The sequence below is a fragment of the Convolutriloba macropyga genome, chromosome 7 (genome assembly GCF_964194025.1).
Source record: "Convolutriloba macropyga chromosome 7, txConMacr16.3, whole genome shotgun sequence".
NCBI lineage: Eukaryota > Metazoa > Xenacoelomorpha > Acoela > Convolutidae > Convolutriloba > Convolutriloba macropyga.
In genome coordinates, this window is record NC_134474.1 from 42950410 (window position 1) to 42973233 (window position 22824).

The window sequence follows — 22824 nt, forward strand, 5'->3', positions numbered from 1 at the left end:
GTTTGTCACGACCTTTCTGGTTGCAATTTTTGTTTAGCTCTATTTCAGCTCTATTTCATCGAAAATGGCACCAAATATGCTTCTTTAGACCAACTTTGTCGAAACTGTCAAAAACATTTTTTAATATTATTGAACTAAGTCTGTAAACATAAAGCTTAGTGCCTGGTCTTTATGGTATATCCCGTTACTTTTGATTGCGATTTTTGTGGTTGGCCGTATTTGAGTAAATTGCACTGAAAACTGGCCCCGTATTCCTTTTCATTTTCTCTCAAGCCAGTTCGTTTGAGAGTATTGTTCATTCGGGATTTTTTGGAATGTCCATTGTTGATATCGCCCTGCAATTCGTTGATTTCTTTAAAAAAAAAATCAGAACATAATCGAATATCTTCTGGCGAATTGCTCTCAAACAACCAGCGATCGGTTGGCTCTGGTAGTTCCCAGCTTGGGCTTTGAGATGCTAGCTAGCATTGAGGGGGTGTGAATGTGGGGTTAAGCGATGGGGGCTCAGGTTTGGGAAAGTGGGACGAGAATGGGATCTACCAAATCTCCAGGTGGAGGAAGGTGGACTGGTGGTTTGCTGGGGAGGGGCGGGAGTGAGTGGTGTATGGTTGGAGCGCCTAGAGGGGGGGGGGTCAAACTTTTAACATAAAGGACCACCCTTCACACCATGAATTTGTCTTCTCAATATAGTTTTGCAGAATTTTATTGTTTATCCCGTTTTTGAGGTCCAAAAGTTAAATGGGTGAGACCAAAATTCTGTTAAGCGAAAAATTGAGAAAAAACAGGACTAATGTTATTTGTGTGATATTTGTTGCGTCAGTTTCTGGTTTCTAGCTTAACCTTTGTTCACTTTTGTTTGTTTTGTTTACTTTAAGCAAATAGAATTTTTTGTATGATCATAGTATGATTGTCAAGATTAGATAAAAATCATATGTGACTAAGGATGATTTCTAAGAATCAATTAAGTCATATATGATTTTTATCGAATCTTGACAATTATACTTTGATCATACAAAAAAATTCTCTTTAGTATGATTATCTAGTATCTAGTATCTAGTATCTGGTATGATTGTTAAGATTCTTTTATGGCCATCCCGGGAGTGAGTTGATTTGTTTGCTTAATAAATGAAAGACTAAGTAAAGACAATGGAAAATAAATAGTATATGCGTCTAAGTTAATCAAGCTGATTTTTGTCGCAGTTTGAGTTTTAGAAGATTGATATAAAAAAACTTGCATATAATTAGATTTATGAGCACAAACTTGCATCACTTTTGTATACAAATCTACTCTGTAAATTGAATCTAATAGATTTGAAGTACGCATAGATTGAGATCATAGATCTAGTTAAACAAAAGGCTGAATTGAATTCAATACACAATACGCTATATGTATGCGATAGAATACACAGTTAGTGCCACAAAGTTTCAAGGCAATCGAACATTTCAAAAGTCAGAGCTCAAAGTTATACTAAGTCGCATAAAATTGCAATGCAAGCGAACGTTCGAAAAGGTCGGTGCATGCAAATGGGCAGTGTCTTGCTAGATATTTCCATGTTTTAAAATTGAACTTTGATCTTTGAAACGTTCGATAGCGTTGCAGCTTTGTGGGACTGACTATATAGTCCCATAAAGCTGCTAGGCAAAGGTCAGAGCTCAAAACAATCATCTCGCAAATCGATGCTTATTTGCATGCGTTGTTTTCGAAGTTTGCTTTTCGAACGTTGGATTATTCCAACTTTATGTAACAGACTATATCATAAATAAACGCAGGGCTATAGTCTCCACATATTTCACATATTTACAAAACATACCACTAGATAAAATAAAATTTTGACTGGATGAACTGAACAAACTATTCCAAACCAACCGAAGAAGGTTTAAGTAGTTGTACAAGGTCCCTTTTGTTTGTTGATGCGCCTGATTGATTAAACAGTTTGCTCACCAAATTGTCATTCTTTGCCTATTGGTTCACAGACCGTAGTCTTAACTAAAATGCACTACGTTAAATGAACCAGTCTTAGCCGAACCAAGTATAACTCACAAATTGAAGCTTATTCGAAAACATTTAATAAAATTCATTCTTATTCAAAGACTTACTTATCTATGTCTCAAAGCGAACAAACGGATGACTTCGACACCAACTTAGAAGCGGCGGGCAGTTTTGGGAGAGCTCAATTTATATTAATTGTACTGGCTGGCTATGTTTCTGCATATGCGGGTTGGCTGGGATACATTCCCGTGTTTGCTACGCGAGAGGTCGACTTTTATTGTGCTGATAGCTTTAACATGACTTCGGAGAAACAATACGTGCAAGCTGCAATGGTTGGACCCCGGGTTAAAGACTGGCTTTATAATCTACCACTGAGCGTGAATAAACTGCAATGAACCAGTGGTGTAATGATGAAACATGAGGTTATTCTTTTACTTAAAATTCATAGTGATACAGTGAAGCTCCTCACGAATACTCCTCAGAGATAGTAGTACCAGACTTTTGGAATGAATCTATGACCAGGGAGTTGAGTTCACTTGGAATGTATTTAGCAAATTTTTGCGTGAGCCGGGAAATTTTACTTAGTGTAGGAAGAGTAGTCTATTGAAGCTACGTACCTCAGGTTGAAGATCAAGTTGCATAACTAGCACTCAAAAAGATCTATCTGACTCTTTCGATTACTTCTTTGAGCCATCTGGTTCTTTTACAACAACTGCTCATTATATATGTTCGACAATACATGTAAAACATGCAATACCTATGATACGGCAAGGACTCCAATTAGTACGTTGTCCAACATGATCTGCTTTTGACATCAAGAAAATTTACTCATTGGTTATGCTGATTTAATTTGACTGCATAATAGGGGGACCAAAAATGGGCCTCAAAATTTACCGTAGAGCTGTTTCATTTTGCAAAATCTCTAGCAGTGTGGGTGCGACAAAATTTGCTGGTTATGTTGACATGTGCGAGATTTCTATGTCGGATACTAAAAAACAGCATGCTGTTTTCAACACTTTCCCAGTTTTTCATCAGTTCCGTGAAGTGAAGTTCTCCGGATCCTGCAACTCGCACTAATTTTAGAAAAGTAAGCAATCTTCAAAGAAATGAACCCGCACGGGTTATGAACCCCCACTTAAATGTTGAATTTCGATCGTAATAAATTGCTCAGTTATGATAGTTTCATATCAAGTCCCACGGACCTCTAAGGCATAGTCATGGCATTGCATTGTTTTTAAATGTTGCAGACTCATAATTTTGGAGAGTGAAACAACTGAAAAACTCCACATTTTCATCATGGCTAATGGGAAACAGACCAATACGAATAACCTACCTAGTTTTATTCATTGCATTAATGTGGCAATATAGCCCAGCTGCGATAACTGATTTGCCTATAGAATTTTCAGAAAGCCTAAATCTTTTGACAGTTCTTCGATTTTGTTTTAAATCGGACTGCTTCGGTGCAATGATGGATAGTCTTTCTTCGGTACTACTTCAGTTTGTACAAAAGCAAAAAAATAAAAACATTTCCAATTTTGCAAAAAAGCAAACTTTTTCGCAACTATGAAAAAACCATGCTCGACCGATGATTTTTCATTGGCCGAATTAATTAAATGCTGTATCTTGAACCATGAAAGAAACATGCTTTACATAAGATGCCCATGGAAAAAAAACAAAGAATACTTTCACAAAATTCATTTTTGTTGCTCATTATTGCACATAAGGTAGTCAGCATGTATGCTCCTTCAGCTTTTGTAATTCTGCAGAATTCTATCCAAAATTTGCATTGTTTTTAAATATTGCAGACCCATAATTTTGGAAGCTGAAACATCTGAAAACAACGCATCTTCATCATGGCTAACGGGAAAAGGACTTATACAATTAACCTACTTAGTTTTATTCAATGAAGTAATCTGGCAATATAGCACAGCTGCGATTGCTGATTTGCCGATAGAAGTGTTAAAAGGCTTAGATCTTTTGGCAGTTCTCCGATTTTTTAAGTTGGACTGCTTTTGTGCAATGATGTTCAGCCTTACTTCGTTACCCCTTCACTTTGTACAAAAGCAAAAATATAAATATAAATATAAATAGCTAACTTTATTGCAATCATGGAAAGACCATACTCGACTGATGAATTTTAATTGGCAGGATTAGTTAAAATTTGTATCTTGACCCACGGAAGAAACATGCTTTACATAAGATGCCCATGGAAAAAAAAACAAAGAACGCTTGACCTAAAATGCTTATGAAAAGATGTTCGCGCGACCTATGAAGACTTTTCCTCCACTTTAAGTAGGAAGCTGGGTTGTGTAGTTTTAACCAACTAAGACCCTGCACACTAGAATTTTTGGGTACATTCATAAGCCGAGTCCTAAACCTGGGTACTTATATACGCACTGAATCCACTACATGTCCACTTTCTCGTGGCACATAATTTGGGATAAAAGTTTTGGATTATTTTTTTGACCTTTGCCCTAATGACATTACACCAAGACCGACCTGCAGCTCTCCATGTCTACTTGTCTACGTGCGACCAGTTTGACGCAGGAGAAACAACCTGACCTCCACACGTGTCTCGGTAGACAGAGTTTAGAAACTGAAGACGAATAGCAAACAGCTTCAAAAAAGCAATTGAACCATTTTAATTAAACGGAACTGGACTGTGGAGCGTATAAAGCCTACTGTAAATTCATAAAAAATACTGATTGCATTTTGAATGCGTGCATGTTCATCGTTTTAAATCAGTTATAATTTCCAGCAAGATCTTTGGAGCGGTAGCTCGCTTATCTACGATCCTCAGTTGCTTGTAGAATAGTTGCATGGGCGTAAATAGTTATTGTTTGCAACATACGCCAAAGTTAATAAGACGGATCGCGTAATTCAGTGTATACGCGTTCAAAACGCACAATCGATAACTTTCAATTCATATAGCTAAGCACGATAAAGCCAACTGTATTCAATAACGTATTAAGGCAAAAGCACTTCAGAATGCATCGGCAAATCTAGTTATATTTGTTAGCAGGTCTTAGTCTAGGTCACCAATTTAAACTAATCCGTTCAAAAAACCGAATTTGTTAGGCTAAGCGAACTCTTTTGAGCCATTTTGGAAGTTATTCTTAGTGGGAAATCGGCTTTGGTATTTCTGAGAAATAATATGTATGTTGCATTTAGAATGGAAAATCTAAGCGAAAGTTTTGATATAATACGCACCAAAATTCTCTATCTAATGATATAATTTATTCATTTCATTTGACTCGGTAACATCCTCCGGCCCGGAAAAAGATGTTGGGAGGATTGGTACAAGCTTAACGAGTGGGCGGACGAGCGATCCGGACGACGTGCGTACGACGGCGGAGCGGGCGACGCTGTCGGAGCCGTAACGGAGTTCTTCAATCCGAGCAGTTGGATAGTAAACCCTAGGGTTGCTTTCTTCAACGATCCAAACTAAATCACCAACCTTGAGGTGCTGCTCGGCAGGCGTCTGCCACTTAGATCTACGGTTCAGCGCAGGTACATACTCCTTAAGACTACGTGCCCAAATTGCATTGGCGTAGGACTGTGCACGGGCGTACCGCTTACGATGATCGAGCTCGTCGACGCCAACGATAGATGGAATTCTGGTTGCTTGGTTACCGAGTAGGAAATGGTTAGGTGTTATTACGGGTGTTAACGGACGTGCGTTTAGTGCGTGTTCAACAAGACAAAAATTAGTGTTCAACACCTCATCTGTGAGGCGGCGTGCACCGAGATTGGTGTACGGTACCCTCTCAAAACTACGGACCAACCTCTCCCAGATGCCACCTTGGTATGGCGCACTGGGTGGATTGAACCTCCACTTAATGTCCTAATGTGCAAGTTCGGTGGCAATGTTAAACGTATTCCATTTTTCCATACATTCACGGAGCTCTTTATCCGCTCCAACGAAGTATGTACCATTATCCGACCAAATCATAGCAGGAGTACCCCGACGGGAGACGAACCGCTCCACTCCTATTACACAGGAACTAGTGTCCATGGACGGGACAACTTCAACATGGACAGCACGAGTAGTGAGACAAGTGAAGAGAAATCCCCACCTCCTCTCGGTAGTCCGACAAACTGTGACGTAGAATGGGCCGAAGTAATCAACCCCGTGTTGGTAAAGGGAGGAGACTGGTATGCGAGTCTCTCTTTTGGGAGTTCTGCATTGATACGTTGAATGGTTGCCGCACGGAACTTTCTACACAAGACGTAGTTTGATTTGATGGAACGCAGTGTGGAACGTAGTTTAAGGATGGCATAACGTTCCTGTACCTTTGACCGTAAGTAATCGATGCCCTGATGATGGTTCTTCAAATGAGTATGCCGCAGGAAAAGTTTAACAAAAGTATGACGCGCATCCAGCACGATAGGATATATAGTGTCAAAGTCAAGTTCCACTAGCCGTCGGAGTCGACCAAAAGAACGGATGAGACCATGAGGCCCAATAAACGGAGTAAACTGAACAATGCGGTTGCTCCTCTTAACGGATTTGTTGTCAAGAAAATCCCTTCTTTCGGTGTTAAAGGACTCTCCTTGAACCAGGTACTGGAGATGACGCTCGGCTTCGTCAAACTCTACAGGGTCCGCTATGCTGCCGTCTACGGTACGGTAACTTTCATGAGATGGTAAAAGACCGAGCACATATGCGGTGACACGAAGTAGTCTTTGATAAGAACTGAACTTATCAAACGGGATTAGATTAATGCTTTGTTCCTTCGGGGGACTGGCTACAGATGCGGCTAAAGATGAGATGGAGTCGTCATCTTGTTCCTTGGTTACAACGCCGAGCTTGATGTTATCAACGACCTCAGTATTTGGCACAAAAGGGAATTGCTTAGTTCTCAAGAAGTCAGGAACCCTCACCCAGCTACTTGATTGCGAAACTTCAGCGGACATGCCACGCGTGCCAGCATCTGCAGTATTATCACAACTGGCGACGTGGTTCCATTGGTCAACGCTGGTGTTCTCCAGGATGTCACTAACACGATTTGCAATGAAGATGGGGTGTTTGTTTGTTAATTTTATCCACTGCAAGACGATGGTACTATCTGTCCACATGAAGACTATCCACAGTAACCGTTAATGCTCGACAGATTTCCTTTTTTTAAACGGGCTGCTAGGAGAGCGGCTTGTAATTCCAATTTAGGAACTGTCATTACATTCATAGGTGCAACACGGGCCTTGCCCAAGGCAAACGCCAGCTCTGTTATAATCTCCCCGGAGGTGCAAGTTACTTGAGCCCCAAGAAAACCTACTGCACTGAATACGTCTTGCGAGCTATCACCAAACATGTGGAGTTCAAGATGTTGGAATGGTCCGGAAAAGTAACTTCTCGGTATAGTGATCACAGCTAACCGCGTCAGTTCAACACACCAGGCAAAGAATCTGTCACTTGTGTCTTTAGGTAACTCATCATCCCAACTTTGTCCATTGACACGCCAAATGTCTTTCAAGATTAGCCGAGCACCAACAGTAAACGGTGTGACAAGACCAATTGGGTCGTAGACCTTTGACACAAGACTTAGGACCAAGCGCTGTGTTAAGCTTTTCGTGATGGTGTTGTTAATACCCCTACTCACAACCAGAGTATCGTTGTTGTTATCCCACTTAAGCCCAAGCACGTGCATTGATTCCTCCTTGGATGAAACGATGACCTTCGGTTCAGTGAATTGAGTAGACCCATCAATTCGGTCAGCCAGATCTGGTACGTTGCTTACAAACTTAGTAAGCTTGAACCCACCTAGATGTAGAAGATGTACCAATTCCTTCGACCTAATGAGGGCCCTCTCGGTGATTCCTCTGAGTCTAAGTAATCGTCCAAGTAGAAGATCTCAAGGACGGCTTTCGCAGTTTCTGGGTACTGCTTAGCATTATCACTTGCCGTGCGTTGAAGTGCGTAGTTGGCGCAGATGGGCAAATCTTTGGCCCCAAAGATGTGGCGTGTATACTGGTGTACCACATTTGATGTGGGGTCCTCTCGCCACAAAAAGCGCAATGATGGCTGATCAAATGGTAACACTCCAACTTGGAGGAAAATTCCCTCCATGTCGGCGGATGCGGCAAATGAATGTTGTCTGAACTGTAGGAGTACATAGATAAGTTTTTGCAGTAAGTCAGATCCGGTGAGTAATGACTTGTTAAGAGATGCGCCGTGGAATTTATCTGCACCGTTTAGTACCCTACGGACCTTGCCCGGCTTGTTCGGGCTAACAACCGGATGGTGTGGTAGGTACCACTCTCGTTCCGAGCGTGGTACCTACCACGCTCGTGCAACTTTTCACCTTATGAGCATCTTTGACCCTTACTACGTAGTCCTTGTCTAAGTTCTCTTTGATGGTATTCAAGTACTTTTCCCTTAAAGTCTGATTTTTCGTTAGTCGCTTTTCCAAAGATTTTAATTGAACCAGCGCTGAGAAATAATTGTTGGGCAGTTCGATGTTGTCTTCAGCCCATAGCATTCCTACATCGTACCTTTTTCCATTATGCATGGTGGTGTTTTCAAGAATATTATGCGCACTCGCATCCGAGGCGGATCGTGGGTCTACTTGCATAATTGCGCCGTACGCCTCCATGTCGTACCAAGATTTTACCTGAATAGCGAGATCAAAATCCTGCTCCATATTTGCTTTAAAACAAGTCGAGACTAAACCTGAAGACGACGGTAGAGGGCCGCTTAGAACCCAACGTATTGGCAAGCGAACAGCGATGGGCGAGCACTTCTCGTCGGCTGTGAAGTACTCTAACGGGCGGATGGCATGATACACCTCCTGTCCAAGTATCATCTCGATGTTTCCATAGTAATATGTAACTGGGTCTAGAACTGCTATGTGCGGGTATCTTTCCTAAAGTGCTTTAATGTCGATGACATCGGCGCCTACATTCAAATTTTCCTTTACGTAAGGGCTTACTTTAAATGGTTCAAATGCTTGGTTGTCGCGTGGTAATACAATTAGTTCAACTAACTTAGTGTCTACAACCTCCTCGGTTTTTATACCCTTGACTGTTAATTTCAGTGCTGTACCGTGCAAACTAACCAAGTCTATTTGCAAGATCTTTGTACACCCAAGAGTTACTGCAAGCGGTATCGCACAAAACTAAAGCCGTGGTATCTTTACCAGAAGAGCTCTTCAACTGTAATTCAGTCACTTGAAGGAGGCCTTTCACGTTACTCACAGATGACAAAGTAGTGGTCTTACTCGATGATTGGACACTAGAAAGTTTACTTTGAGTTGCGCCAGCATTAGAATTACTATTGTTGTTTGAAGGGGATTTTGATGGATAAACCCTCGCAGCTCCATGAAATGTATTATGGGAGCTGTTGCAATCGTCCGTCCTGCATTTCCTGGAATTTGGGCATCGCTTGAACATATGCTTTTCTCTCAAACATGAGAAACACAGTTTTGCTTCCGCCACTACCTTTGCTCGCTGAGTGGGAGACTTTTCTTTAAATACACAACACTCCCAGATGCGGTGGTTACCTTTACACACAATGCAGCTAGGCGTTGGAGGTGTTGCCTTTGTTGAGGCTGGTCTCTGGGTCCCCTTAGGTTGCGTATTAGCAGCAAAAGTTCTTGAGGCAACTTTGGTTTTTACTACTGAGTTGGTGTTATCCTCAGTTCTTGCCTTTGATGAAGTTTGGTTCATTAAGTCGTGTGCCTCTGCCTTCTCCTTCAACCAATCGTTGAAGTCAAGCAGTGTTGGCTTAACCCAATATTTCTTCACTGTGAAGAGTGACCAAGACTCTTTTCGATTGGGCTGCAACTTTTGCACAGCCGTGTTAAGAAGTGAGGCGCTCTTAAAGTCCGAGTCATATGAAAGTGATTTAAAGACCACAACAAGACTTGAAATTGTTGCAGAATAGATTATGATGTTATCACTAGTGTGCATCTTTAATGGAGGAAAAGAACTGAGTTTGTCTAAGTGTGCATTGACTACTGCCTGTGGTAGGCCAAGTTTACTTTCGAGTGTCTTAAGTGCGTCCTTATACATTACACCCCAGTATGCGAACTCAGCGATGGCGGTTTTAGCTTTTCCAGTTACAAGAGTTTTTAAGTATGTTAACTTGACATCATCTGTCAAGGACTGTGCGTCTACGGCGCTTTTAAATTGTCCGAACTATTCGTGCCACTGCAGTGGATCACCACTGTACTGTGACAACTTCCACTCGGACAGTGGATCGTTCTTCTTAAAAGTAATCGCGTCCGCCAACTGTTTTATCAAATCCACAGAGTCCAAAGAAGGAGCTAAAGGTGTGGGGATACGGCGGGCCACCCCAACACAACGGTTTCGGAACGGTAGCTCCATATGTTGGCGGAATGATCGGAGTGACAAAGGTGGGGGCTGTACCTGTGGATGAACTAAATGGATTCGCTTGCATGAAGTCTGATGTTACGTAATTTTGAGCGCCTGCTGCTGCTTGTACATGAGGAGCGGAGCGATGTAGTGATATGAGGGTTGATTAACGGGGCCGATTGCACGGTGTATAAGTCAGCAGATGTACTTACAAGTGGTACTGCATTAGATAGGACTGCTGCCGGAAAACGCCAGACATTTGGATCCGGAGGAGCAGGAGGTGCGTGCGCTATAGACAAAATTTTGGGGCTGGAAACTGTTTTGAGGGACGGTGGATGAAATAATTGAGGTACAAAAATGTTTGCGGAGGAAATGAATGGTGTAGGCGGAGAACGGGGTAAGAGATTGACATTATTCGCCACTGGGTTAGTGGCGTGTGTGGGTGTGCTTGTGGCGGGGAAGGAGGAAAGCGGAATGCTGGTGGGATTAACGGGAAATGCGGTTGTCCGGGTTTAAAACGGGGGATGGGGGGGCTGGTACATTTATGTGTGCTTGTTGCAGATTAAGTGCTAGCGGAGCATTAATGAAAGTATTTAAATGTGGTGAACGCGGAGGGCTGACTAAATTCAACTGTCCTGGCATGCTCGAACTGCGAGTGAATTGATGATCTAACTGTAAACCATCGAAGTGCATCGTTGCTTGAGACAGTTTTCGGGCTGTGTTTGGGGAGTTTAGTTGAGTTGGCATACCAAAGTTTATTGGTGGTGATGTAGGCGTATATTGAGGCTGTCGCCGCTCTTGCATGATGTTGTTTGCAACATGTGCATCATTGGTTACATTGGTTCTACTACTTGGTTCTTGCGGCTCATGGACAGGGAGGTTGATGTTGGCCTCAATTTGACCATGTGTATTGAGATTGAAGTGTGAGTTTGGAAGTTGAGCTGAAGAAGGTCGTTGGACAATTGCTTGGTTGGATTAGGCGATGGAACCAGAAAATTGCAAACTCGGTTCGTTTATAACATCAGCCATGTTCCCGGCCGGTGACGAATTAACCCAATCTTGAACAAGTTTCTTGCTCTTGATTGAACTTTTTTCCGTAAAGAGCCCATTCATTTTGCCTGTACCAGACCTGTCTGTTGATGATTTTGTCATCAACTCAATTTCCTCAAAGGCTGCAGCAGCTACTTCCTTGCGATGATCCTCCTCAAGCTGCTCATTTCCAGTTTCCGCGATTTCGTTTGTTTTTGAATTTCAAGACGCTGTCTAGCAATGCGAAGATTTGCCTCATGTTGTTTCTCAAGCTCCTTTTTTTGAGTTTTGATAGTTCTAAGTCTCGTTGACGCTGACTTGATCTTTTTGAGGAATTCATATGAGAACCTGATCTTGAATGGTGAGAGGTATACAGCTCTGCTGTCTCTTTGTCATGGACCGAATAGATATACCCTCGAGCAGCAGCAACGAACTCATCAGTTTTCTTTGTTACAGTCTCTGACCAATTTTCAAGGTTCTTACAGGCAGCATCTGGATCTTCAGTCTTTTGTGCCAGATCAAAGAGCTCTTCATTCTCATCAACTAGTCTAGTAAAAGCATCCTTGCACTTCTCAATCAGGCGTTCGATCTTAGCTTTCCTGTCTTGCTTATCAACAGCATTGTTAATTTCACCATAGATGTTATTAAGTTCAGCCTCTAATTTTACTCTCGCACTATAAAGTTTTTTAAATTTGTCTTGCAATGTTTCTAAGATCTTATGAAAACAGGAACCAAAAGTTTAATTTGGTACTAATACAAAAATACACATACACATACAACAGCACAACACAAATGGGTTGAACCGAACCCTAGTGTGACGGTTTGCCTAGCAAACCGCCAAAGAGCAAAGTTGTTCTTCGAGTACAATAGTACCCGGCGAAAGAAAGAAAGAAAGAAAGAAATGTGAGGGCTGAAGGCGCGACACGGGACAAAACGAGAGACGGGACTGACGGGAAGAGACGCCGAACGAGTAGCGCACGACGCAAAGGGAAACCGGACGGACGAACGGGAGCGTCGGGCGAACAGCGCGCAAGAAAGCGGGAAAATGGTAAGGGCGGGGCGGAAACGTCGGGCCGACGGCGCGCGACAAAACGGGAAAACGATACGGACGCGAAAGAAACGTTGAGCGGGTAGAGCGCGACGGGACGGAAAACCGGGATAGCACGGGAGGGAAACGGTGAGCCACAAGAGACGAGGCGGGTATATCAATGCTAGCAGACCACAGCAAGAAACTCAACCAAACAAACCCGCCGTAACTCCAGAATAAACTTGAGTCACAGCCTAGAAAGAGGGAGAGAAACTACTGCCAGGTAAACTAGCACAAAACATTTTGGGACTTTATCTACGGCATCAAAACATCAAAACATTAGAATAATTTACGGCAACGAAGTAGTACAACCAAAAGTCGAAAAGGTCAGGAAATTTACTAGCCGTTACTCCAGAACAAACTTAAGTCACACCATAGCAAACCACCATACCCAGACAACAAAAGTGCATACTACCAAAATTAATAAAGCTACAACAAAGTGCTAGCAAACAAGTGCGGTGAAAGTCACGAAACCAACCAGCCGTAACTCCAGAATGAATTTAAGTCACACCCTAGCAGGCAACGAGACTAAACAACCAACCAGCATACTAGCAGAAAAACAATTTACTACAGCAAAAACTAAAAATACTACATCTTACGACAGATAAATGGGGGATAGAGAGAAACACGGCGACACAAAATCAAAAAGAAGGAAACTGAAAAATGAAACCAGATAACCTGCGGAAAACGGACGGTCAAAAAATGGGGAAAGCTATACGTTTAGTAAAACACTATAGGAGAGGACTAACCACAAACTAACCCGTAACTCGTGAGTAAACTAAGTCACACCGCCAGTCAGCGGGTAAACTCCCACTACACAAGACTAAGTGACATTCAGGTTATCAAAGGCATGAGTGACTTCCGCCTCCTCGAACGCATGACGGGTGCGAAGCGTTTTACGACGGCGCTTAGACAGCTTTTTCGGTCGGGAGCGTGTTATCAAGGACCGAAGGTTTTTCTTATGTGCTTACACTATAGTGAGTGTTTTCGGCTCAAGCGCAGGCCTTTGGTGTAATGCTCTGTACTCTTTAAGTCAACTAGTATCTTTCTGTTTACATTTAGACACAATGTCTTTCCTTACGTGGATGGTAAATAGAGTACTACGCTTGAGCTGATGGTAAATATCAGGAGTTCCCTCTCTGGGGCAATACACTATAGCTTCTACGCGCTCCTGATACTCTTCAAGCACTGCAATAAGCTTTGAAGGTGTTATAGGCTTATTGTTGTTTATGCGATAACGGGAAAATGAATTGTTCACCACATCATGCCATATAACTAGCCTCTTTTTTTCACGGAAGAAGTGACTCAATTGAAACTGAGCAGTTTCTCATAATTTCACAACGTTAGGATTGAATCTCAGACCCAGTAATGCGTAAATTCCTTTTTTATAATGGTCTTGTAACGCTTGAGGCAAAGTTTTTCATGGCGTGATGCAGTGAACTTGCAGCTAGTCTGAAAACCATATAATGTTTTTTACAACATAATTGATTTGAGCTTCGCTCAAACTCCGAACCCTGATGTTAAGTGCACAATTTTCACAAGTTACAAAGAATAAGCGCTTATTTGCAAAAAAAAATCAGTTATTTGATTCTCTTTTTTCAAAAGTGAAAATCTTGACCAAACTCTTAATTCTACCCTTACAAATGTTCGATCCGCCATCTATCAACGCTTTATACAAATTTCTGCAAAATTTTATCAAGTTTGGTCAGTTTTTTCAAACTTTTTTTTGCTTCGCGAGATATAAAGCGTATGCAGCCTTTTTACAATTCAGGGATACCAATACGTACTGCTGCTGATTGTTCAAATATCGGCCGAATTTTTTCAAATTTGATGAGTTTTTTTTGACAAACAAAAAAAATGGGGTAGGTTATCGGTGACGAGGGATTAATGATAATACCAGAATCGAGGAAATGAAAGCAAAAATAAGGGGATTACTAGATTTGCCGAGTACTACTTAGTTATAAATTTACTGCAAAAATAACTTGTAATTTTTTCGGTTTTGTCTTACAGTTGTTGAAGATATGCTGAGGGCTCAAAATGCTGTCGACCAATTCTTCAAAGGCTCAAATGTTTTCCTATTTCTGATTTTTTTTGTTTCGTCCTCCCCTCCAGCGCACCACTAGCTAAGTCACCACCCTTGTTCTCATGGAGTTGAAAAAGGGATCCTCATCGCTGTGAAACCACAAACGAGCACATCAAACGCTTTGGTTCTGCTTCCCCTGTCTCCAGTTACATCAGTGATCATTGTACCAACACGCGGCACTGATTGAACTCCCATTTCCTCTTTCAACGTCCGATACAGCAATCGATCGGATCGGTCAAGGCCAGCTGGCACTATTTGGTTTGCTCTTGAGTCTGCTTGAACAAAAAAAAGCGAACTGTTGTGCTTTTCCGAGTGTTTCAACGTCACTTCGGGTTCTGTTGACAGTTTGGATTAATTTGATCCACAGTCCAAAAGTGATAAAGGATTTGAAACTGCCACAATTCGAACCTGACAGAATTTGAAACTGACAGTTTGGATTAATTTGATCCACAGTCCAAAAGAGATAAAGGATTTGAAACTGCCACAATTGTCTTTAGGATTTAGTGTCGATTTAAACTAAAGGTGGCTCAAGGAGCGGCGCCAGAAAATATAGGCGTTCAAAACGCACAATCGATAATTTTCAATTCATATAGTTAAGCACGATAAAGCCAACTGTTTTCAATAACGTATTAGGGCAAAAGCATCCGCAAATAGAATGCATCGGCAAATCTAGTTATATTTGTTAGCAGGTCTCAGTCTAGGCCACCAATTTAAACTAATCCGTTCAGAAAACCGAATTTGTTAGGCTAAGCGAACTCTTTTGAGCCATTATGGAAGTTATTCTTAGTGGGAAATCGGCTTTGGTATTTCTGAGAAATAATACGTATGTTGCATTTAGAGTTGAAAATCAAAGCGAAAGTTTTGATATAATACGCACAAAAATTATCTATCTAATGATATAATTTATTCATTTCAATTTACTCGGTAATACAGTGTGTAGCACAGAATGTTCCAACGTCCTTCACAAGTTTATTAAATCTTTTCATTGTTCCGAAAAAAAACTCCATTACAAATACAAAAAATTGAAGCAATAAGTTTAGGTCATATTTGGTTACTATCCTCTAATAAAAAATGGTGCCCAAAAACTTTTAACAAGAAGCAAACAGGGCAATGTGCAAAAAGGACCTTGATGTCAGAAAGTTTACCATTTGAGGCAATGGAAGCCAAAAAAACAACAAAGATCTTCGTGATTAGCTTGACATTTCATTCTTTTTGTTGTCTTTTTCTCAAGAAATTATGCGTTATGATTTTTGAGTCTTAAGTATCCTATATTCTCTCATTTCTGTATATCTTTAGACGTGCAAAATTATTCTTAGAGTTTTAAAAACTGAAGATGTTCCTTTTTTCTTAAAGAAAAAATCCATATTTTTTAAATGAAACATACAAATCACTCAAACGATTCCAGTCACTCGAACTCTTTCTTATTTAAAAGCCATCAGGTTTCGTTTCACAAATTGTCCAAGGGTTTCAAGAAAACGCAAAAAGAAATAAATATTATACTTTGTCTGTCTCTCGTTCGCTTGAACATTTTTTCTGTTTTTCTCTTGTTTTGTAGAAGCGTTTTGTTTTCGTTTGCCTCTGAAAAGATTTTAAGAATCAAATCATTGAACAAAAAAATATTCTAACTAAAACCGTGTACTAACGACTTCAAAGAAGAAAGGAAACGATTCAGCTTTTTTCCATTCTTTCAAAAAAATTTTCTTGGGTTTCCAACTTCAACAATATTCTTTTCTTTCAGTTTCGACTATATAAGCACCATATCAAAAATGAAAAAAAAACTGAATTTCTAAAAGTAGTTTCATAAACGAAAAACTGAAAGAATCCGCAAATTAAATGAACCCAGAAAGAACCCTGCTCAAAATTAAAAACAACTGATTTTCTTTGAAGTCAATTGGCCTCGTGGAAACAACCTTTAGTAAATTGATTGGAATTCTGTCCGGAGTTCCTCAGGATGGAATTCTGTCAACCTCAAAACCTTGACTTGGGTTTCTTTTAGCCAAAACACTTTACCCGGGGTTCCACTAGGACCGTGGTCTCTTTGTATCACTTTCGAATAATCGAACACCTTATGGCGACACCTGTACTGAAGACTGTCAGAAATATGTCTACAAACCAGGAGTTAGTTCTGTTGTATCGCAATTCGACCTGGCCTGTGGGGCTGACAAGTTCCTCCCTTCATTATCAATTTCAGGTAATTGTTCCATCTCTCTATATACCATCCTCGTAGATAAATTTTACAATTTAACTAAATTTTAACAATTACATTTAACAATTTTAACAATTTATTTCTACTTTTTAACAATTACCACTCAATTTGGGGCAGTATGTGCAAACTGAATAGGGTGTAGTCTCGTAACTTTTCATTATTTTACAGAATATTTTGGCGGGTATGATATTTTTTTCACCCAGGTCGAGGAACCCCAAAATTTGTGTACGAATTTTTCCATAATTCAGCTCAAAACCTTAATATTGCGCTGAATTCAGCGCATTTCTAACGATGCAGTGCATTTCTGCGCAATATGAAAGATTCTGATTTGAATTTCTTTAAAAAAAAATGCAAAGTATTTCAGCACAATATTGAGTAAGATTATTGAGCTGAGTTTTAAGATCCTATAACTATTCGATCTGCGGGGGATGAGAAAGATGGAACAATTATGGCATAATTCAGCTTTCTGGACGGCTCATTTGATTTCCTGCTTCATCACTGGGGCTTTAAGTGATCGTTTTGGACGCAAGAAGGTATCTTTTACACTTCTGTTGTGTCTCACAGCTGCTACATCTATTACGCCATTTGCTACTACCATTTATATGTACATTGCTCTGCAATTTATAAGCGGTTTTGGCACTTTGAACTCTGGTTTAGATTACGTAAACATGGCGGAGAATATTAGTAAGTCCAAGTTGTCAACTATAGGAATCACAATTCAGGTTGTCACCTCTTTCTGTTATAGTCCGTATAATATGTGTATACAGCAATCAAACTTTTTCCCCAAATCATAGTTCATCGACTTTACAATCTGACTTTTAGCAGAGATCCTTGTTTATCAATTTGGACAGTTTTCCCCATTTTCCCAACTTCTCTTTTCTCACGCTTCAATTAGTTTTATATGAGTTCTGATTCTTTAGTTTTCCTCTTGTTAATTGTCATTCGGAACTTAAAAGCGGAACTTTTTAAATAAATTTCATCCAATTACGCGTTTTCTACCTTCCAATGCTTTTTTAATAAATTTTTGATAACAATTGGTGAAGTTCGCAGCATTTATTTGAATGCCTTGGGATCGGATATCCATCATTTATTTTGCTAAAGCTATATAGCTTTGTGTTGAGCACACTTTGAAAAAAAACACAGTTATGAAAAACATTTATGCAGCAAAAAACCTGGCGGAAAATTATGCAAATATTCGAAAAATTTTTGAAAAGATGAAAAGGCAAAAACAATTAAGTATTTTTGAAAATTGAAAGAGGAAACAAATTCCTTAAAACAGATTTTATCTAGAATAACTAAATGAAAGTAGTCAAATTAGCTTGTGACAAGTATCTCATGGAATTACTAAGAGGACTGTAACGGTTGCTCTCCTATCAAAGACAAGGAAAACATTACAATGTCCAGATCGTATTAGCGGTTTTGAATCTGTCTTGATATTATGTTTTTACAGTTAACTCTTGAGAACTCTATTATCCACTATACTGTAGATAGCGGTTGTATTAATTGACACTCAGTGAGTCCCAATAACTAACTAATTGCTCAGCCTTGTTGTCTGTTCAACAATTTGTTTTGCTCAGAAAACACAAAAAACTAAAATAAAAAACCAAACAATCAAGTTCTGCTTCTTTTCGTTAATAACTAAATCAATAAAGAGAATTTAGGAATTCCCGTTCCTAAAAATTGTAGCCCTGTACTTTGAATCTAATTATGCAAACTTTCAAGCTGCTAGATTAAACCATAGATAAACTGGCGGGCTTGAAAAATGTACCTGAACGAAACTTTCTTCTAACTTTGGCGAGTCTCTCTATTGGTTCTAATATCAACAGTGTCAAATTAAAATAGATTTTGTTAAAACCGGTGAGACAAACTGACTATGCTTTGCACATAGTTTCGCCTACTTAGGAATTTTGTTCCTCAGAAGCAAAGTTTGAGAATATCTAAGTTCGAGACTATCAAAATTAATTCTTTTTTCACACGTCAGAGTTAGATACACTGCACAATCACTAAAAAGGTTCAAATGAATAATACACAACAGCACGGATGTTTTTTGGTCAAATATTTAAGAACTAATATACAATAACTAGAAATTTATCGCTCAAAATTTCAGTTTTCATTGATTGCGGATAAGAATGGGACAAAATGTGAACAGTTTTCCACGACGTACATTTTTCAGTGTATATTTGATTTCACAGGAAGTTTGTTAACCATCTGAGAATAATCGGTATCAACTACAGGTTGATTCGCAAACCAATAGTAAGCAATCTGATGCAATTTGTTGAAGTGATATATACATCGTAATACTGTTTCGTGGAAACTGAGGTAGTTGGAATTTGGGTTCCAGATTCACTTTCAATTATCACTTCGTGTATGATAATCACGTGTATGATAATTATGTCTGCTAAATATGAATGTTGACAAAAGTGAACAAATAAAATTAGCTTGGATAGAATGTAGCACAAAAATTTTTCTTGTTATTCTAACTTCACTGCTTAATTTGACCTCGATGATTTGCTAATTTATAAATCTCAGCCTTCACGAGGACTATGTTTTTGTTCAATAAGACCATTTTTTTCCATTGAGTTTGGGTTTTCTAAAAAATCAACTAGCCAACAATTTTCCACATGAACCGAAAGAAAAGGCTAGGGATTTAAAATAAACGAAGCCGAGTAAAATGCGGGGCTGTAAGTAGGTTTCTTTTTTTGAAAGAATATGAAAGAAAAATGACTATCAATTTTACGGTGTTTTGGAAAAAATTTTTCAAGATGTTTCAAAATTTTAAAAAGTTGTCAAAGTGGTCAAAAATTAACCATACGTAACTCCCTAACAGTGGGTTTTCTTGGAGTACACTTGAACGCCACGTTTTTTGGGAGTTGAAAACACAAAAAAGTTCTGCAATTGGTGGAACGGTTGCGGAGATTTTACCTTTTTGTTTGCCGCACAACTGCCAAACCGCTACAACCATACAAAACATTTGTGTTCTAGTTGTTTCAAAGTGGTCGACTTTTTTCACTTAGTAAAAAATTTCACCTTGTAAAAAAATGTTTGCCAAAAACAGCAATAGTTTTGAGGGAGATGAATGGAGTGTAATTATTGTCTTCAGCCCATCGTCAACTCATCTTCAACCCAAGAAAACAGAAAATAAAGAAATGGTCCAGAAATTGAAAAAAGAAGAAGATGGAAGAAATTCTTTTCTGATGCTATAAATTAATATTTTTCTGATGTTTTTTGTTCTTTTTCCGTTGCGCAGAATATGTGCATATTCATATGTTCTATTGTTTCATTGTTTTTTTCCTGCAGCATAGGCAGAATGTTTATCATGCAAGAACTTGCAAGGTTCTGGCAGAAAAATTTGCAGGGCGATGCATCGCCTTTCAAGTTTCTGCCAGAAACTTGGCAAGTTTTTACAAGTTAAACATTCGGCCTCGACCCGGGTTTCTTTAATGATGGGCAAAATTAAAATTGACGGAGGAAAAACAGCCTTTGGCATCGTTTCACGAGAATTAGAATTGAGAGGAACGTGTAAGAATCAGTCTATAACAGAAAAAGGCCAGGTTATCTATGTAATTGGTGAGTTTCTTTGCATTCTATTCGGATACATTCTTCAAGACTCTTGGCAACTACAGTTTGTGGCTATGGCCATTCCTGCATATGTTTACATAGTAATGCACTTTATACTTATGCGCGAGAGTGCGAGATGGCTACACTCACAAAACAAAACAGAAAAGGCTCAAATCATTCTGAAGAGAATTGCAAAGATTAACAAACGTGATCCGTCAGCCATTCATTTAAACCCTGAAAAACCGCCAGATGTATGTTGCTCAGATCCATTACTCCAACCCGAGCAAAATGAAAATGATTCTGATTCTCAACTTTTGGTTTTAAACCATGATTCTCGAAATCTAGAATCAACCATGGACCATAACAAGCAACCCAAACCCAACATTCTGGACTTGTTCCGTACTTTTCACAGTGCGGTATTAACCCTGTCTTCAGCTGCATCTTGGTTCTCGGCCAGTCTAGTTTACTATGGTCTCACTTACGATGTGCAAAATATTAAAGGCAACTTCTATGTTAATGCAATCTTATTAACTTTGACTGAGATTCCTGCATGGTTCGGTTGCGTTGCTCTGGACGTCTTTGGTCGGAAAAGGTCATTTATCACAGCACTCTTTGTATGCTCTATAACTTGCGCAATCTTGCCTTTCACAGGAACTGTTTCCTTTTACTCCAGGTGGAATACAAACAGAGTTACAAAGATAGTTTCTAAGTATTAAAGTATTTCAGGATCGTGATCAGGCTGGTAGGTGGGGTGCGCCTATGACACTGCTGATATAACTGTAGCCCATGTATGGATAATTGGGTATAGTTTCTCCTTCTTCTTTGGGTATTGAACAATGTTAGGGTGTCTATGCAGGTGCACCTACTGTGAGCCTACTTGCAAGCCTAGTGAGCTACCCATTTACACCAACTGGTCTTAAGCTCTCCATAAACCGACATCCGATTGTGTGTTGGTTAAAAATCTGTCATTTTGAATGAATTTTTGTGCATCCTAATTAAGGTATATTTTAGTTGTAAAGGTTTAAAGGCCAGCACAAGTAGTAATCATATCTGCCATGTTACTGGAGGGGGGGGGGGGTCCGGACCCCCCCCCCCCCTACAAGAACTCTCACCACCGAAAAACTGATTTTCTCTTAGTGAAAGCAAGTTTTTTGGTTAAGTTTCGCCAGCCTGAGAGAAATTCTTGGGTTAAGTTGGCTGGCGAAACTTAACCAAAAAACTTGCTTTCACTAAGAGAAAATCAGTTTTTCGGTGGTGAGAGTACTTGTAGGGGGGGGGGGGGGGGGGGGGTGTCCGGACCCCCCGCCCTCCAGTAACATGGCAGATATCCGCTGATGAAATGTTCGCTGTATATAGAATTAGGTGTTACCTAAGTTTTGAACTCTTACTAAATTTTTTTGGTGAAAACAAAAAACCTAATATAAGACACCAGAAGCCTAAAATTTTTCAAAAAATTTCAAAAATTTTTTCGAAAATTTTTCAAAGTTTTTCAAAGTCCTAAAATGGTCTGAAATGGATTTTGCTCTATGAAAGAGCACTCAAAAGTGATTTTTTGTTGACTTCATTTTTTTTTTCACCTAAGTAGTATAGGGGTCGAAACATAAAAAATTCGAATTTTTGAAAAAAAATTTTCAAAATTTTTCAGAGTCCTAAAATGGTCTGAAATGGATTTTGCGCTATGAAAGAGCACTCAAAACTGATTTTTTGTTGACTTGAAAAAACTTCTCAGTTAATGTGTTTATTATAAAAGATAGAAAAATTTTCTTGAAAAAAGTCAATTTTTGTCAATTTTTTTATTTTCATACATAAAAGTAACTTTTGTTTATTTATTTATTTTTCTGTTTGAGAATCAGCATGACAACCATAGCGACAGTAGATTTGAAAAGCATTCATCAAATTTACGAACAAATAAAAGTCGACTATCCGGAATATAGTGAACGATTTGTATACTTTTTGGCAGCATGTCTTTATCTGGACCCCGAAATTAACTTGGAAATAGTTCTCAAGTTGAGACCATATGGTGGTCCTATAGGTATAGACAACTCTTCACTAGACACTTACCTGAAGTCTTATAAATTCCTTCGATTACATGCAATACTTCACGACGCTTCAGGGTTTTTTGCAGAGCATAGTCAGAAAGGCCCTGGATATTCATACGTTTTACCTTGTCCAATCACAAACGCCTACATTGGTCACATGACTGGATTAATGTTTTGCCTCTTCGTGAAAACTTCTAAAAGGAATTTGTTTAATTTGCTGGAATGTTGAAGCCAGAAGTTGTTGTTTTAGATTTTGAAGGTTTTCGTCATAAGAAATCGGGTTTTATAATTAAGGAGTTATCGATTTGCTCAAACAACTACACAGACACAATTATGTTCCTTCCACCAGTTTCTTACAACTCACTATCCGCTAGTGAGAGAAAATCTCATTAGTGGGTTAGTAGGTTCTTACACGGTTTGTCGTGGAATAGTGGCAATTATCCTTACTGGTTTATATCTCAAATTTTTATTGCAATTAAACTTCGATTTCCTTCAGGAAAGTTTTATGCTAAAGGGAAA

The 22824-nt window shown here is 39.5% G+C and overlaps 1 protein-coding gene across 1 annotated transcript; it reads left to right on the top strand.

The window, feature by feature from the left end:
- The first annotated feature begins 1636 nt into the window (after positions 1-1636).
- LOC142342298 (organic cation/carnitine transporter 2-like) lies at positions 1637-20982 on the top strand. Its single transcript, XM_075393587.1, has 4 exons — positions 1637-2322; positions 16528-16693; positions 17171-17430; positions 20260-20982. Exons 1-4 carry the CDS (start codon positions 2104-2106, stop codon positions 20980-20982), a joined length of 1368 nt encoding a protein of 455 aa, XP_075249702.1. The 5' UTR covers positions 1637-2103.
- Positions 20983-22824: the final 1842 nt, after the last annotated feature.